The 15642-nt window shown below is 46.6% G+C and overlaps 1 protein-coding gene and 1 long non-coding RNA gene across 7 annotated transcripts in view; one reads left to right on the top strand and one right to left on the bottom strand.

Moving 5' to 3' along the window:
- LOC130582832 (uncharacterized) overlaps positions 1–4082 on the top strand; it is a 19287-nt gene extending 15205 nt beyond the window's left edge. For all 4 annotated transcript variants that reach the window (XR_008966350.1, XR_008966348.1, XR_008966351.1 and 1 more), the window contains one exon: positions 3384–4082. This is a non-coding gene — a long non-coding RNA (uncharacterized LOC130582832). The remainder of the gene's footprint in view (positions 1–3383) is intronic.
- Positions 2190–10067, bottom strand: HMGN5 (high mobility group nucleosome binding domain 5). Of its 3 annotated transcripts, none has more exons than XM_057381750.1 (7): positions 9998–10067; positions 9749–9851; positions 8584–8613; positions 7879–7908; positions 7379–7429; positions 4080–4223; positions 2190–2893 (listed from the first exon to the last, which is right to left on the bottom strand). In XM_057381750.1, the coding sequence occupies exons 2-7, from the start codon at positions 9761–9763 to the stop codon at positions 2846–2848; spliced, it is 318 nt and encodes a 105-aa protein (XP_057237733.1). In that variant the 5' UTR covers positions 9764–9851; positions 9998–10067; the 3' UTR covers positions 2190–2845. The 3 variants fall into 3 exon arrangements, with proteins under 3 accessions (XP_057237733.1, XP_057237736.1, XP_057237734.1); XM_057381753.1 differs by having other exon boundaries at positions 9749–9792; positions 9998–10044; XM_057381751.1 differs by lacking the exon at positions 9998–10067 and having other exon boundaries at positions 9749–9980.
- Between the last annotated feature and the right edge of the window lie 5575 nt (positions 10068–15642).

Genomic DNA, 15642 nt, shown 5'->3' with positions numbered 1-15642 from the left:
ACCACCTCAGAACCATCACTATCTTCAGACTCATGAATCTCTTCACTGTTGCATCTTGAAGGTCCCCATTTGTTACGATGAATAAAGATAATCAAATCCACAGCAATTCTGTGGATCTTTCCTTACCAGCATCAGACCTGGTAACATTCATAGCACAGGGAACAGCCAGCCAAGGACCTCGGGGAAGGCAGTTTGTCCACAAATTCCAAATAAACCTGAAAGTAGGTTTACTCAACAGTTTGAAACCTCTCATTTTCAGACCAAATAAGCCAAGCTTGGGAGCTGCCATTGAGCTGGCCTTGGATTCAGTGTCTAGACATCAGGACAGCCGTGGAGGAGGGTTTGGCATAAACCAGACAATCCTTTCAGTTGTGCAACTCTCTCAATACCCCATGGCTCCGAAAAGTTATGAATTTAAGCAAAAAGTTCTTGGGCAATTTTSTGTACTTATTTGAAAGAGGAATTTGATTAGAACAATAGTTATAGAATTAAGAACAACTCCCACCCTGGCACTCGGAAAAGAAATAACCAAAACCAAACMCTCAGTTGTATATTCTGTGTAACATCCTCTGTACTCACATGGAGAGACACAGCTTGGGATCAGAGTGACCTCGTTCCAAAGGGTGTTTGTACCTTGGCATATGGATGGATCCTGTGCTAAAAAGAAAACACCAACTACATTCAGTATCTGCTGCTTAAATAGCAGTGCTTGAGATGCTCAGAGACTGGAGGCTGGAGCCAAAGAGAGATGGTCCCACAGCACCAGGCCTGGGAGAAGGGGCTTCACCTTCCTGCAGAATTTGATTCCTGTTTGAAGCCCTTTTAGAGAAACCACTGGGGTGGGAAATACACAAATCTAAAACATTTCATACCAATATGCATTTTCTCCCTGGAGCAGTACAGGTCCTTTGGAATTTCTCACTGACTGCTGGCTAAACTCATAGAATCATAGAATCATGGAAATATTTGGGTTGGAAGGGACATTAAAGCTCCCTGTTTGACTCCCTGTCATGGGCAGGGACACCTTCCACTACATCAGGGTGCTCCAAGCCCTATCCAACCTGGCCYTGGACACTTCCAGGGATCCAGGGCTTCTCTGAGTACCCTGTGCCAGGGTCTCCCCTGGGGCCTCACGGGGAAGAATTTCTTCCCAATATCCCATCTAACCCTGCCCTCTGTCTAAAACCATTTCCCCTTGTCCTGTAATTATGAGCCTGTGTAAAAGGTCCCTCTCCCTCCTTTTTTCTAAGCCCCTTTAAGCACAGGAAGGAGCTCCAAGGTCTCCCAGAGCTTTGTTTTCCAGGCTGAACATCCCCAGCTCTCCCAGCCTGTCTTTGTAGTGAGGAAATTGAGTGAATCATTTTTAAATGTAAAAGTCAGGATGACATTTGAACTATTGTTGGCTCATATTCAGGCTGGGATGTTCAGTCTCCCTGGTTATACCCACATCTCATCACTTCCACTAGGCAGTTACTGCTCCAGTTCTCACTGGAGGAGAGACCAGAGCATGCCCCAAAATCTCTGCTGAGTTAAGGGAATACACTGCCAAGGAAAAGGCCCCTCACCTTCACTGCTGAGGAACCTGGAGCCCAGTTAACCCCGAGCATTTGTACAGAACAACAGGTGGAGCAGCAGGAATAAAAATCCCCAGTGCCTCAGGCCTGGAAAATGAAATCCATACCGAAACATCCTCTAGTAGCCCTGGGGGACTGATCCTGAGCCCCACTGAATCCAACAGACTCACTGAGATGCTGTTTGGGGTTTGGATACAAAATAAAATGTTCAAGCTCTTGGAATTTCCCATTGCCRGGCTGTGGAACAATTTAATGGGAGAGGGAAGGTTTCTGCATTGCAAACATTTTTCTTCTTATTAAATATATCCTGTAGTTGGTCRTAAAAGGTTTTTGATAAAAGCAGGTTTAAGCAGAATTGTAAGTGTCTGTGACAAAGTTGCATAAAAAAGCTGCAACAACAAAACTGGGACTTAAACCCAGTTCACTGGTCTGGTCCAGGTGTTATGTCCCAAAATGAGGAGGCCTGGATTAATGGGAGGTCACACAACTGAGGCAGAGAGGGGCTCAAGCCCCAGCCAAAAGCCCAAAGCTCTCCAACCCCATGGGCTGTCCCTGTCCCACTGCAACTCTCCTGGAATTTGGGACATTTCCAGCAGCACAAGCAACAAACCACAATCAGCTTTTGAGGAGTCTTTTTTATTAAGATAAATCCAGCAAAATTCGTAACAGTGGGTACATACAACCAACCTGCCCTTTTTGAAAAGAAATGTTTGTATTTCATTTAAAAACAGGATTACACTTTTATTTATTTATTTTTCTTTTTTTTTTTCAAAACTGACAAAATAAAATTACATTTGGGAAACAACAGATTTCCAGCTCTTAGGTTTTTTCATGAAAATAGCTCACCTTCTTTATAAAAGCAACCCACAGAACCACTGGAATGTTTCACACGGTTATTTGTTTTGAGACCTCCCCACTTTAAGAAACCATACAACACATACAAGGGAAAAATTAAAATCTGAAGTCTGTAAGCATGACTTACACAAAAAGGGACACACTGACAGAAGTCAAAAGCTACCACCACTTATTCTTTCCATGTACCATACAAACTATTACAATCACAAAATTTAAAAACAATGACTTTTTTTTTGTTGTTTTGTTTTGTTTGTTAGGGATTTAATTCCCAAGTAACCGAGATGAAGATGTTCCATAATTAAATTCATGCTAAAAAAACCTGCATTTATAAAATAGTTGATAAAAATATTCCTCTCTGTTAACAATACAGCATGGAGGTACGGATACCAAATGATGGAGATATAGGGCAGGGTTCATTACTCGGACTTGGCTTCCTTATCATCAGATGCTTCAGCAGCTGGTGCCTGGAAAASGGGTTGGGAAGAAAACAAATATTATTGGTAATTCTAATTGGATTCCAATCCAACCAGCATCAAAGAGACCAGTTTGTTAACACAGACATGGACAAGGCTTTGTGAGGATAGACAAGAATGCACAGAAAATATTGACACAGCAATGGGCTGATAATTCTTAAAATGAAAACACAGAGTATTAATTAGTGAGGCAGTTTTGGAATAAGTACCTGCACAGAAGCAGAGGTTTGGAATGTATTTTAGATTGGGATCACTCATATGTTAGGGGAAGTTCAAGCCCTCATGGGGAAGTGGAACAGTTACACATCAACCATGATCCTGCTGTGTCTGAACTTTGGGGAATCAAGTTCTCACCTTTCTCTATAAAAATGTGCTTTTACTTTCCAAGTCAACACATCAAACCTGCAAATCTCCCTCAAAGCCCTCTGAAGCACATTAGCCAYGTATTGCTTTAACTAAGCAGCTCCTGATCTCGTTTTAGAAATGAAAGAATAAAGGACCCCTTGGCTGGATGGTGACACTCAACCCATGAAGAGACACCAGTGCCAGAACACAACGGGCTGGGCTGTGCCATGGGCACAGAGAGCCCTGAGAAAACACTGCTTCACCATCAGCAAGGAATCTGCTGGGACAATCCATCAGRAGCTGATGGAGCTCACAGCTGGACCTAGCAAAAGGCAGTTGAGATAAGGAGCTGCCACAGCAAGGACCTGCAAGAAGTGGTGCAGGTAAGAGACAAGACCAAGTTTACTTTGCAAATCTCTTGCTGAATTGTTGAGGCAAAGAATTGTTCAAAGAATTCAGTAGACCWCAAAACCAGATTTCTGGCCCAGCACCAACCCATGCTGAGCAGCAGAGGAACCCAGCAGTCCACGGGGCTGGAGGGTGATGATCTCCCTGGGCTCCATCATTCCCCAAATCTTGGGCATTGCTGTGAGCAAGCCCTGAGAGGGACCCTGGAACAGCACAGAGCACCTGTGGAAGGGCTCCAGCACAGAGCAKGAAGGAGCTGGAAGGAGAAAGCCATTCCTGCAGGCTCTCCCTGGGAAGGTACCACAGTTGCTCTGTCCTCACAGTGTGGCAGTGACCCTCCCACCCTCTGGAGCCAAGCAGAGCTCCTGCAGCTGTACTTCCAGCACATCTGGCTCTGTTCCCAGCTTTAGTGGAGCYAAAGTACCTCATTAGTTTTGGTATCTCCATTTTCAGAGTGGTTTTCTTCTTTAGCATCCTCTTGTTTAGTTTCCTCTTTGCCTTTGGCTCCTTTCTTCCCTTTTGTTGCTGCTTTTTTGTCCTCCTTTTTATCATTTGCTGCTTTTTCTTTCTGTTAAGAAAATAGACAGTAATATATTAACTCCTAATTTTCACCTTGTACATCAGCATGTTCTCAACTCCCAAACCTTCTGCACAACCTCCTTTCACCCCCCAAACTTCCTACTGACAAAGATGAGATCAAAGTTTCACAGGAGAAGTATCTGCCTTCTGTCTGCCCTGAATGTGCTACAGGGAAGTGCAGAMTATAAAAGCAGCCATGTCTGGGGTTAAAAGAATTCCTATTTTAAATAGGCATTGAATTAAATTAGCTAAAAAATGTTGAACTGGCCTGTATTTCTGCCTTGCTGCTGAAAGGCAGCCACAGAACAAAACCAACATGTGRAAACACCAGAATACTTCAGATGTGCTGTTAATGCCCATTTAGAAAACTGTAACAAAGCTGTAGGCAAAGGACTTTCCCCATTCTCTGCCAGAAATATTCCTTGTGGTAATAAACCACTTCTGTGCCAGAAAAAGTGGGGACTCAGCAGCATCACTTTGATAACCACAAGAGCATAGTATTCATTTTTTTAAGAGCAGTTTCTTATATATGAATCAGGCTAAATCAAAACAAACTCCAAAACTCGATGCTTCTGTAGCAATCATTTTCTATAGGCAAGGTCAGATCCTGACCCAAATACCTGACCCTCATTAGTTTCACTTCCAAGGATGTGCCTCTTGCTGCCAATAAGTAACAGCACTGGCTCAGCTCCTTGCTTGATTAACCTACTTCTCACAGAGGAACCAGAAAGCCTGCAAGGTCTACTCACAGCTGAGTGAGGATAAACAGAAAACTACTGGATAYACATTCATCTCCTCAAAAGATTTGTCTCAGTGACTACAGGTAAAAGTTTAYGTTCTTACTTCAATCCCTCAGTTATTAATGCACAAAATTAATGCACCTTAAAAATGAGCTTCTAAGGGTGAACACGGTGTGTAAGGGGTAAAACCACCTGATTCTTCAATGATTCAGAAGTCACCAAAATGAACAGCAAATCCTGCAGTAACATAGAAAATTTAAGATGGGGCCAGTGCATTCAATGAGTGAGGATCTCTTTCCTTTCCAGCCTCTCACTCCTCAGTCTGAGGGATTTTCCCCCACATGGAAGACTCCCAGTGTGGTGTCAGGAGTTCCCTGCATTGGGAACACCCAGTATCCTGGTGCTATTTGGCAGTGAGATTTAGAATTACAAYTGTACTACAGCACTGCTTATCTGTTCCCTTATCCCATTTAAACCACACAACAAAATATTAACAGGGCTAAAACCAGTTCTCTGTAGCCCACTCTGTGCTGGGRAAGCCTCTCCAGCAATCACTGTAAGAGAATCCAGGGAGACTGACTTCTAYGGCTGGACTGACTGGAGAGAAAGGGTCCCACAGGACACAACAGGGTCCTCAGCTACAGCACTCTCTTCATTTTCCTCAGTAATTTTTCTCTTGAGATGGCAAAAGCAGTTCAGTACTAAGGTCCTGTGTTTTATAAGGGACAGAATTCTTTTTCTAGTTCCATGTTTTTCACCATAGCAAAGTTTAACAGGTGAAATCTATTGTGACACGCAGGAAACCATTCCAAGATCCTGAAGGTTGACAAGAAAAGCACTTGGGGCAGACAGATACTAAAAAGGCCTCAACAATTCTTACTCCATCACCTTTTGCACAGGTGTTGATGCAGCTTGAGGAGCTCTGGAGAGCCAAAAACACAGTTCAAGTGTCCTGGCTTCAAACAGGAGCAGGAGAACCAACACTTTCCAAGCCCAACTGGGAGCAATTCCCAAGGCACAGCTCCCAGGGGATCCCTGCATGTTCCCAAAGGACACCACACCACACAGTTGTGCAGTGAGGGCCCAAACTAAGCTTTACCAGTCCCTTACAGCTCTTAACCCTTGCACCCCTCTTCCTACAACTTTTAACATTCAGTTAACGCAGCTTTAGTGTGTAAACCCTGAGATGTTTCTGTAAAAAAGCAAACTTAGAAAAACCCCAAATACAGCAAGATGGGTGACCCACAGCTGCCCTGCCCTGTGTACCCCCAGSAGCTGGCTCTGCTCTCCCAGAGGCACCGGCCACTAGAGGGGAGTGCAATCCAGTGTCCAGTGCTCCATCCAGCCAGGAATGTGGTCTGSAATTCCAGCTGCACCGCCAAGATGGAACAGGAAAACCTTGCTCTGYGCAGCACTCAGATCAGAGCTGAGCCCAGACTGACAGTGGGGTTCCCTCTCTTTTCCATGGCATCTCTGCTGCTCCTCACAGAAGATGGGGAGGGAAACAGTTCCCTCACTACAAAGTCTGCTGTGCCACAGGCAATTGCAAATTCCTTTTCAATGGAAAGTAAAAAGCTCCTGGTTCCCAACCCATCATTCCCCTCTGCAACCAAAGCATCTCTCACTGCTGTGCTTTGCCCACCTCATCAACCCAAACCACAAGAAAAATGGTTGATGAGAACAGGTTAAAAACARTCCCTGAAGTTTTGTTGCTGGGGTGTTTATTGGGTTTTTGATCTTGTTTTTTTTTTAAGCTGCAAAATCCTAAATATTTACAGAAAAATCTAACAAAAAAGCACTGCAAACTGACTGCTGGGAAGGCTGAYAGGAAGGGGAGGGAAAGAAATCCCTCATGGATTGCAGAACTGCCCCCTTTGAAATTCCAAACTGTTGCTGCAAAGCAAAAAAGAGCTTTAAATAGTTWCTTTTTTAACTATACTGTCAGACATGCCAGTGTTTTTCACATTTCCAAAAACATCCAGCCAAAGGAAAGGGGTCTCTAGAACTCTGAGTGATTAAAATGTGATAAACTGATAACTAACTGCAGAGARGGCCTCAGAATGGAAATATAGTAAGAAACTGTAATTAAAAGCATGATTTTCAATGCCTCCTCTAATTGAGTCTCTGATCTCTATTCCAAGCATCATTTTCCCAACAATGCATTATATGAAACTTCAGAATGACATTGTAAAGCAGCAGCAAAGCCTCACCACAAGGGATTTCAAATCTGCTCAGTTTACCACATTCCTTCAGCAGAAATTGGATAAAATTGTGTCTTTCCTATTCTTTTAGCTCACATAATTGCATCTTAAAGTTTTCAGGATAATTATGAAAAAGCAAAGTGGTTAATTGTGGGGTTTTTACACTTCAAAAGGCAAATATAACTTCAGTACAGGATACTTACCTTAGGTGCTGCCTTTTTGGGCTTTGGCTCCGGTTTGGGTGGAGCAGGTTTCTGTAAGAAATACAGGACACAAGTCAGGTGAATACCAGAAACACATATTTGTGTTTTTATATTTATGAGCAATATGTTGGTAACTTTTAAAAACTATTTACCCAACAGCTGGCCCAGCAAAAATCAATAGGCAAATTACCAGGCTAAGGAGAGAGTGGGTGATCTATAGAGCCATTTGTATAGAGAAGTCCTACAGGGAACAAATTCATCCTGAAATCAAAATTCCTTAACTCTGGATACTTGTGCCTAGATGGAATGTGCACTAATGCAGACACTGGCATCTCGTGTCAGAAGCCTGGGATGTGGGGATGTTCAAGGAATGGAACTTTTAAATATTGCAATACTCTAAGCATGCCTTTCCCAATTCTAGGGGAAAAACCCCAACAGTTTGTCTKTAACTGTCCCCATCCCAAATGACATAATATTAAAGGATAAATAGAGATACTCACAGCAGATAGTCTGGCTGACCTTCTCTTTGGCTGCAGAAGGAAAGATATGTCAGTGAAGTTCCATGAGCACATAAAGCACAGCTTTCTCAGAGTTGCTACTCAACATAACATGGCATGATGAAGCCTCACAGCAATCCTAGGACTTATAAAATTTTGGGCATTGTGGTGAGGGCCTTGATGATTCCCCATCCCTGGAAGTGTCCAAGGCCAGGTTGGACAGGGCTTGGAGCAACCTGAGATAGTGCAAATTATCCCTGTCTATGGCAGGGGGTGGAACTGGATGAGCTTTAGGATTCCTTCCAACCCAAACCATGCTGTGATTCCATGATCCTTGTGGGYCCAGCTCAGGATATTCTATGACTTCCTGAAAGTGCAGCTCTGCTCRGCAGTTCTCTGCTGCCACTCTACCCCCCTGATGTGGTAAAGGATGATGTTTCTTAACTTCCAGGAGTGGTGAGGCTAAAAGGGACTTGTGACAATTGGAAATGATGGTCCCTGCCCTCAGCCTGGCAGAGCTGCTGGACCCCCAGCACCACTTCAGGGGGTCACCTGTCACCTCAAGGGACAGTGATGGACCCGAGCACCCCAAAACCAGGCACAGGGCCACCCCCAGGGGCTGAACACCCCGCATGAGCTGCGTGGGCTTCCAGATTTCTGCAGAGCCCCACAGGAATTCTTGCAGTGGTGACCAGAAACCACTCCTACCTCCTCCTTTGCCTCGCCTTCAGCTGGAGCCTGCAAGGAAAGCGAGACACTGAGGTGAGAAGGCAAAACCCTCCCGTGTGATCCCACCTGAACCCTGAGGGGAGCCGGGGGAGGCTCACAGGGCCCCCCAACACAACCCGCAGCAATGGCGGCCTCCCCCCATCCCCGCCGCCTCACGGACTACAACTCCCACCATGCCCCGCGGCCGCCGCCTCTACGTCATCGCGTCGAGTTCGAAAAGTTCCCGCCAATTTCCCCTCACACAACAAGGTCGCCGCGGGCCCCGCAAGGACAATGAGGGACAACCGTGAACGCGGCGATCGCGCCCGCCCGAGGCGTTTCGACCCGGTCCCGGCGCCTCACGGCACCGGACGGGACCTTGGGACGCCTGAACCGGGTCGAAACCCCTCGGGCGAGCGCCTCGGTGACTGAGGGGCGACCGCGTCCCCGCCCCGCCCCCCCAGCCCGCGCYGTGAGGGGAAGGGGGGGCGCCCCATATTCCCGCTGCCCCAAAGTTCCTGATTATGGTGATAAATCCCTTTTCCCCGCTTTCCTTGAAGGCCAGTTTCAAATTCTGCGCCGCCTAATGGCCCCAAATTACCATTGCACAACCATCTGGTATGACAAGAAGTGGGAGGCAAAAAAAAAAAAAAAAGGAGAACAAAGGCAAACGCAGGAGAAAGAGGCGACGTTTAAAGGCGAATCCAGCCGGGAATGGCGCGATGGGGATTAAAACGCTGGCGGAGGTGGGTGGGGGGGTCTGGGAAGGTCGTGGCGCGGGTTTTGGGGGGGTTTTGCTGCCCCGCGTTCTCCACAGGGGCAGCACAGCACTATGGCTGTTTGTAATCCAGCATGGAGACACTGCTGCTCCAGCCTTCTCCTCCTTCCCAAACAAAACAGCCCAAAAGTGAACTCGCCGCGCTGCCCTGCCCGCCCCGAGCCCWCTCCCKCCGCTCCCCGCTCCGCTCTAGGACATACACCAAAAATTAAAAATGCAAAAAAAAAATACCCAACCAAAAAACCCAAAAAACTCCACACACACGCGCGCGCGCGCTAAATTTTTTTTTTTTTACAGCTAAATTTCCGCGATTGCCGCTTTAATCTCTCCCCCTTCGCTCCCCATCTGCCTTCCCTCGTTTTTTAGTTGTTTTTTTTTCGTACTTACCTTTCTTTTGGGCATAGTTGCACCTTAATAGTTGATTGCAAAACCTAATAGAGATAAGATATCGAAAAATAAATGGAAGCGGCGAAAAACTGTTCCGACCGTCCTGCAAAAAAAGAAAAAAAATAGACAGGAAAAAAACCCAAAAATAAAAAGGAAAATGTTTAAGGGACCAAGAGTTAATTGCGGCAGAAACTGAACAAAAAAAAAAAAATCCCCCCCTCTTTATTGCAAACAGTAAAATACACCAACACGCAACCAAACTGCATGAATGGGGAGCGCGAGATGGGCCCGGCCGCTGACTGACGGCCGCAGCAGCCAATGGGGACGCGGGGAGCGGCGCGGGGGCGGGGCGTGGGCGGGGCCGCCGTAGCGCGAGCGCCGCGCGCTTTCCGCGTGTGCGCGGCCCGGAGCGCGGCCACGGCGCCGCCGCCTCCGCCCGCCCGCCGCGGGGCCCCGCGCCGCCCGCCCCTCCTGCCCCGCTTCCCCCCGCGGGCCGCCCCGCAAACTTCCCCCAAAGTTCCCGCAGGCCGCAGGACCACAATATGGCCGCCTCGGCCCCGCGGCCTGCGGGAGCGCGGCCGCCGCCGCCGCCTCCCGGCCCTGCGGTACCTGTTGGAAAGGGCCGTGGCCCGCCCGTGGCCTCGGCCGGCACARGGAGGGGGCTGCGGCCTTTGTCCGGCCCGGCCTTGCGCGGGGTGAGCGGGCGGTTTCACTGGCCCAGGATTGTCTGGAGCAGTTCAGGCTCTGAGTGGCCCCTTGGGCTGTTGCACCTCGGCTGACGCTGTTGAGGTTGGTCTCGGATCAGGGCCTGCGAGCCTGAGGCTGTTCATAAGGTGAAGTCTCAGACTTCGTCATGGATTCAGGAACATTAACTCTTGTTTCCATCACAACTGCGATGTCTGGAGCGCTTTCACCATCTATTTTGTGTATTTCCGAGGAGAAAACACAAGGTGTATTAATACCACCTTCAGGACCAAAGCACTTTGCAACAAGACTTGAAGCAGGAGCTGCTGCTCTGAGGTGTCACTGTTCCTGCCCAAAGCCAATCCAACCATTGTAAAACCTACAATAAGGTGGATTCTGCAATCTTCATAAAAAGACTGTTCTAGCACCCAACTGGCCTTAAACCCCCAAAGTKTTCCCCAACATCTAAACTACTTTGGTTGTGAATTTCAGTTTCTTTGTGCCTTGTCCAGCAGACACAAAAAATGATTAATGATCATCAAATTCCAATAACATTTTACAGACTATGTCTTTCAACGTAATATTATMATTTTCTTCCCAAAATTTCGTTTTTCTATCCTAAACAAATTCTCAGAGGCCTCATGAGCTCATAGGCCGTATTTTCTAAACCTTTTGTCATTCTTAGACTGCTCTGGACTCAACTTCACATTCTCGCTCAGGTCTGTATCGAATAATCAGGTTAATTAGGTAACAAATCTGAGCCTGGCATTTGCAGAGTCAGCAGCAGCATCACCATGTTGGTTCAGACTCCTCCTGATCCCCTGTAATCCCCGGATCCCTTTCAGTGCTGCTCCCTGAACAGCTGTTCCTCCGTWCTTGACAAATTCATGGTGACTTTTTGATTTGTCACTTTTTACGTCACCTCTCTCTCCAAGGGCCAAGATGTCAATAGTTTATTATCTTCCTGCACTTTGCAGTTAAGCTGAGCAATTTTYCGTCCACGGATCCACCTTTCTCCCCCTTCCTCCAGTCAATGTTGATCCATCAATGCCATGATTATTTTGTTAAAACACACCACTTATTTAAGGATGGCTCTGATTGGCCTCCTGAATCCTGGGAAGGGCATTTGCCACCCTCAGTGTAACCACAGAATCTAATAAAATCACTCCTCCTTCAAGTTCTCCAGAGTTAATCAAGATTTTATATAGTATTTCCAATAGTTTTTTCCATTTTCTGAGTTAAATATGGCCTGAAACACATTTCAAGAGCTCCTGGTCTCCAAGTTCTCACAACCATCAAGGTTTATGCTTAAGTTGCCTCAGGAGGTTTCTTCTGTCTCCTGCAGTTACTCCTTCATCCTTTCTATATTCTGGGTGAAATTTTTGTGGAAGTGCAACAGGAATTTGTTGAAGGGTCTGTCAACATCTTCTGAACAACTTKCATGACCAACAATTTGGATCAAAACGTGCAAGTGAAGCACAGATTTAAAATTCACAACTGATTTTTGCATTMTATTTGCTCTGTCTGCCTTCTCTTTCACCTTTATATTTTTCAAATACTTATATTTTTATAAAAAAAACTGCATTAAACCACAAACTGACCTAAATAATCACTAATGAGAAGATAATTTCCCACTAAAGCTGCTGTGAGATGCTGTTATGCTTCAAGTATAAATGGCTGTAACTATGCAGGAAATTACAGACCTGGTTGTAGCCAGAAGAATAAGCTTATTCTGGTGCATTAGTTTGWAACGTGACTTTTTGGATGTTTTTGCCAAAACTGTCATTTTTTTTATTCAGTATAAAATCACCTAAAACTGAATTTACAAATCATCTCAAATCAAAGCAACRAATCAGAAATTAATCTTTGTGTGTCACTGTTTCCATGAGAAAAATTCATGCAAAAATTTGAATTTTCTTTCTATAAGCAGGTTGTAACAASATCCAGTCTGCAAACAGAACCAGGAACGGTGTCAAAGCAACAGTGACCAGGACAGGATGGCCAATCTGAACAACCCACACTGAACTTCCAGAGTGATGCTCAAATGGTGAGGAATGGTTACAAAATAGGGAATGTCATTCAGACGATGAGTTCCTGCTCTTGTAGTGCTTCAGAAATATTTTCCTGGACCACCTTCTTGAACTTAAGTAGATCAAGATATTCCTGAATAAAGGCAAAACACACCGAAGTTGCTCTTGGGTGATTGACTTCTCACCTTCCTGGAACAGGCAGTCAGATATATGTTCCTCTCATTCCTGTGTGCTATAATTCATGGGGGTTGGAACATCAGGAGATTCCACACATTCTGCTCTCAGCCTGGTTCATTTAACTGTGCAACAGCCCCACAGTCACGAGTTCAGAGGAAGGGAAATTAGGATTCTTTGTGTGTCAYAGTYGTGGCACATRTGATCAGTAATATTAATACATATWTATGTGGCAAAATACCCCAAAACACCTTTTTGTGTTCTGTACCTGGTGTTCAAAGTGTCCTTCTGCCTTGTTTTATATAACTTTTGGGATGAGCAGATTATTGATCTACAGAAGGGGTTTATGCTTGSTTAATTTTATAGTTTGTCCTGGGTGATTCTGTGGTTTGTCCTGGGTAAAAATTGATTTATGTGGCAAATTCAGTATTGATTGCAATGAAACATTTAGAGCTTATTAATTTGGGAAGATGAGGAATTTAGGATTCTYGTTGAGTCTGTTCATCTGTGCTTCAGTAAAACCTTTGGCTTAGCTACAGCTCTTACCTGGTCCCTGATAGTGAAGGGAGTGACTGCATGCTCTAGACTTGTATTAAACACAAAATACAGGTAAGAGGATACAAGAACAACTTCCAGGGAGCTTCAGGCATGTATCCCAAAACAAGAGATCACACTGGAGTTGTCTGGACTCCCTTGATAGCCAGCAGAAAAAAGCTGGCACCTTTGGGAGCTGGTGYACTCCATTCCAGAACAGATGTTCAACCAGGCATTCCAAACTAGAAAATTTATTTCCTGATCTGGTGAGTTCTCAACATAAAAATAAGTGGAAATTGTCTATTTCTACTTCCAACACAGACTGCCCAGAGAGGTCATGGCTTCCCAGTCCCTGGAAGTGTCCAAGGCCAGGCTGGACAGGGCCTGGAGCAACCTGGGATAGAGGAAAGTGTCCCTGTCCATGGCAGGGGATGGAATTGGATGAGCTTGAAAGTCCCTTTCAACCCAAACCATCGTGAGCTTCTGTGAGATAGATACCAGGTTTTCATCCCAAATAACAGGAATGGTCCTTCTGCTAAAGCTTTTTAGGACATTTTGCTCAACTGGGCCTTCAAGGGCTGCTGCCCTGAAACACAGAAGGCACCATCCCAAAATCTGCCAACAGTCTTGTCTGGTCCCTGGCTCCCCCTGACCCAGGACTGGGCTGAACAGAGCACATTTCAGTGCTCTGAACACTAAATCCTGCCTTTCCCAAGCCCATCCCCTGAGAAACCTGMAGTTCCCACTGGCTGTGAGCCTGGAGCAAGCTGGAAGGAGGGAAGTGGAGCTGCAAATCAGTATTTTCTGCCTGCCATGAAGGTGTTGGGGGTTTTTACATACTTGGAGATTGCCTGTGCATTCAGTCTTGGACTTTGCAGAGGCCTTGGGGTCTGAGGACTGAGCTTTGGTCAAAGCGTCTGCTCACAGACTTTTCTCCCCCAAATTCTCAGGGAACCTTCAAATGCTATTGGAAAGACTTGTAGTAAAATAAGTTCAAAATCAGTGCTGAAGCTAGTGTGGYTTGTAAAACTTTGCTGTGCTTTCTTGGTCACAACCCTCAGTCGCTGAGTCTCCCTGGGAATGGATTGTAAAAGCTGGGAGCACCAGYCATGTCCGGAGGCTGTGTGTGGAAGCAGTTTTACCCACTCCAGGGGTGCAGGGAGGRCCATCTGGCAATGGTTAGGTTGTTATTATTTGCTGTGTCCATTGATTCTACCCCAGCCCAATGTTTCCGAGTGAGACAGATCCTCAGGCGAGCTTGTGAGTTCCTGTCTGGGAACTCCCCAGCCTCCTCCTCCTCCTCAAACACATGCAAAAAAACTCACTGGGGTTTTCTGCCCCCAATTTAATCTTTTCTGTATGTTCTTGTTAGCCTTCCATAGCAGACTAGTTCTAGAGATCGTCTCAGGCCTCCTGCTCCTGCCAAGACTGAAAATTAACTTATTGTGGGTTTGAATTTTTTTGTAAGTTGTGTGTGAAACTCTAGTTTTTACRCAATTACCTTTATGTTTCAYTTCATAGAATCACAGAATCCCAGGGAGGGGCCTCAAAGCTGCTTTAATTCCACCCCCTGCTATGGGCAGGGACACCTTCCAGTATCCCAGGTTTCTCTAATCCCCGTCCAACTGGGCCTTGGACACTCCCAGGGATCCAGGAGCAGCCACAGCTTCTCTGGGCACCTGTGCCAGGGCCTCCCCACCCTCACAGGGAACAATTTTTCCCAATATCTAATTTAGACCTGCTCTCTGTCAGTGGGAAGCCATTCCCCCTTGGATGTACCTGTAGCTTTGTATCTGTCGTATTCCCTCCCATGTACTTCCCTCGGGTAACCCAGGGTAACTCGGTGCCCTTCAGGAGCAGGAGTTGCCAGAGCCCAGGCCGGCTGCTGGCTCGGGGCTGGGAGGATGGACAGCCAGTCTGGAGCACATGGAAAAGCAGGGATTAAACGCTAAACGAGGAGTTGTGTATGGCAGACACATTGTGGATGGAAGATTGTTTTTGAAACAGGGAAGTGGTGGAGTCACCATCCCTGAAAAGGTTCAAAATCGTAGAGGTGTACTCTGGGAAATGGGTTAGCGGTGGTCTTGTTAGTGCTGGGTGCACGGTTGGATCCATGGTCTCAGGGCCTTTCCAACCTAAATCATTCCACGGCTTTATGAAAACACTGCTAACTCTCCACCGCCATGGCACCACTGCGTTGTCCCCATGCCTCCCGTGTGTCACAGAACCCGAGGCAACGCCCTGCTCCTCTTCTTCCTCCTCCTCCTTTTCTTCCTCCACCTCTTCCTCCTCCTCCTCCTCCTCTCGGGCCGAGGGGAGCGGGCCGGGCCCTGCAGCGCGGTGCCGCCGAGCGCCGGCAGGGGGCGCGCCCCGGCAGCCAGCGCGGGGCCGGACCGGGGACTGAGCCGGGACTGGGGACTGAGCCGGGACTGGGGACTGAGCCGGGACTGGGGGGCTGAGCCGGGACTGGGG

Source organism: Malurus melanocephalus, unplaced genomic scaffold, assembly GCF_030028575.1.
Source record: "Malurus melanocephalus ecotype Western Australia unplaced genomic scaffold, MMel_1.1 scaffold_525, whole genome shotgun sequence".
NCBI lineage: Eukaryota > Metazoa > Chordata > Aves > Passeriformes > Maluridae > Malurus > Malurus melanocephalus.
Note: the sequence above shows the minus strand (reverse complement) of the source record. Positions and strands in the feature narration are given on the sequence as shown.

Bases quoted from the DNA above. Each gene is read 5' to 3' on its own strand.
- HMGN5 (XM_057381750.1), bottom strand. The intron at 7,430-7,878 runs GTGAGTATCTCT...TATTTCTTACAG, and splicing joins GGTCAGCCAGACTATCTGCT to AAACCTGCTCCACCCAAACC. The intron at 4,224-7,378 runs GTAAGTATCCTG...TTTTCTTAACAG, and splicing joins CCAAAAAGGCAGCACCTAAG to AAAGAAAAAGCAGCAAATGA.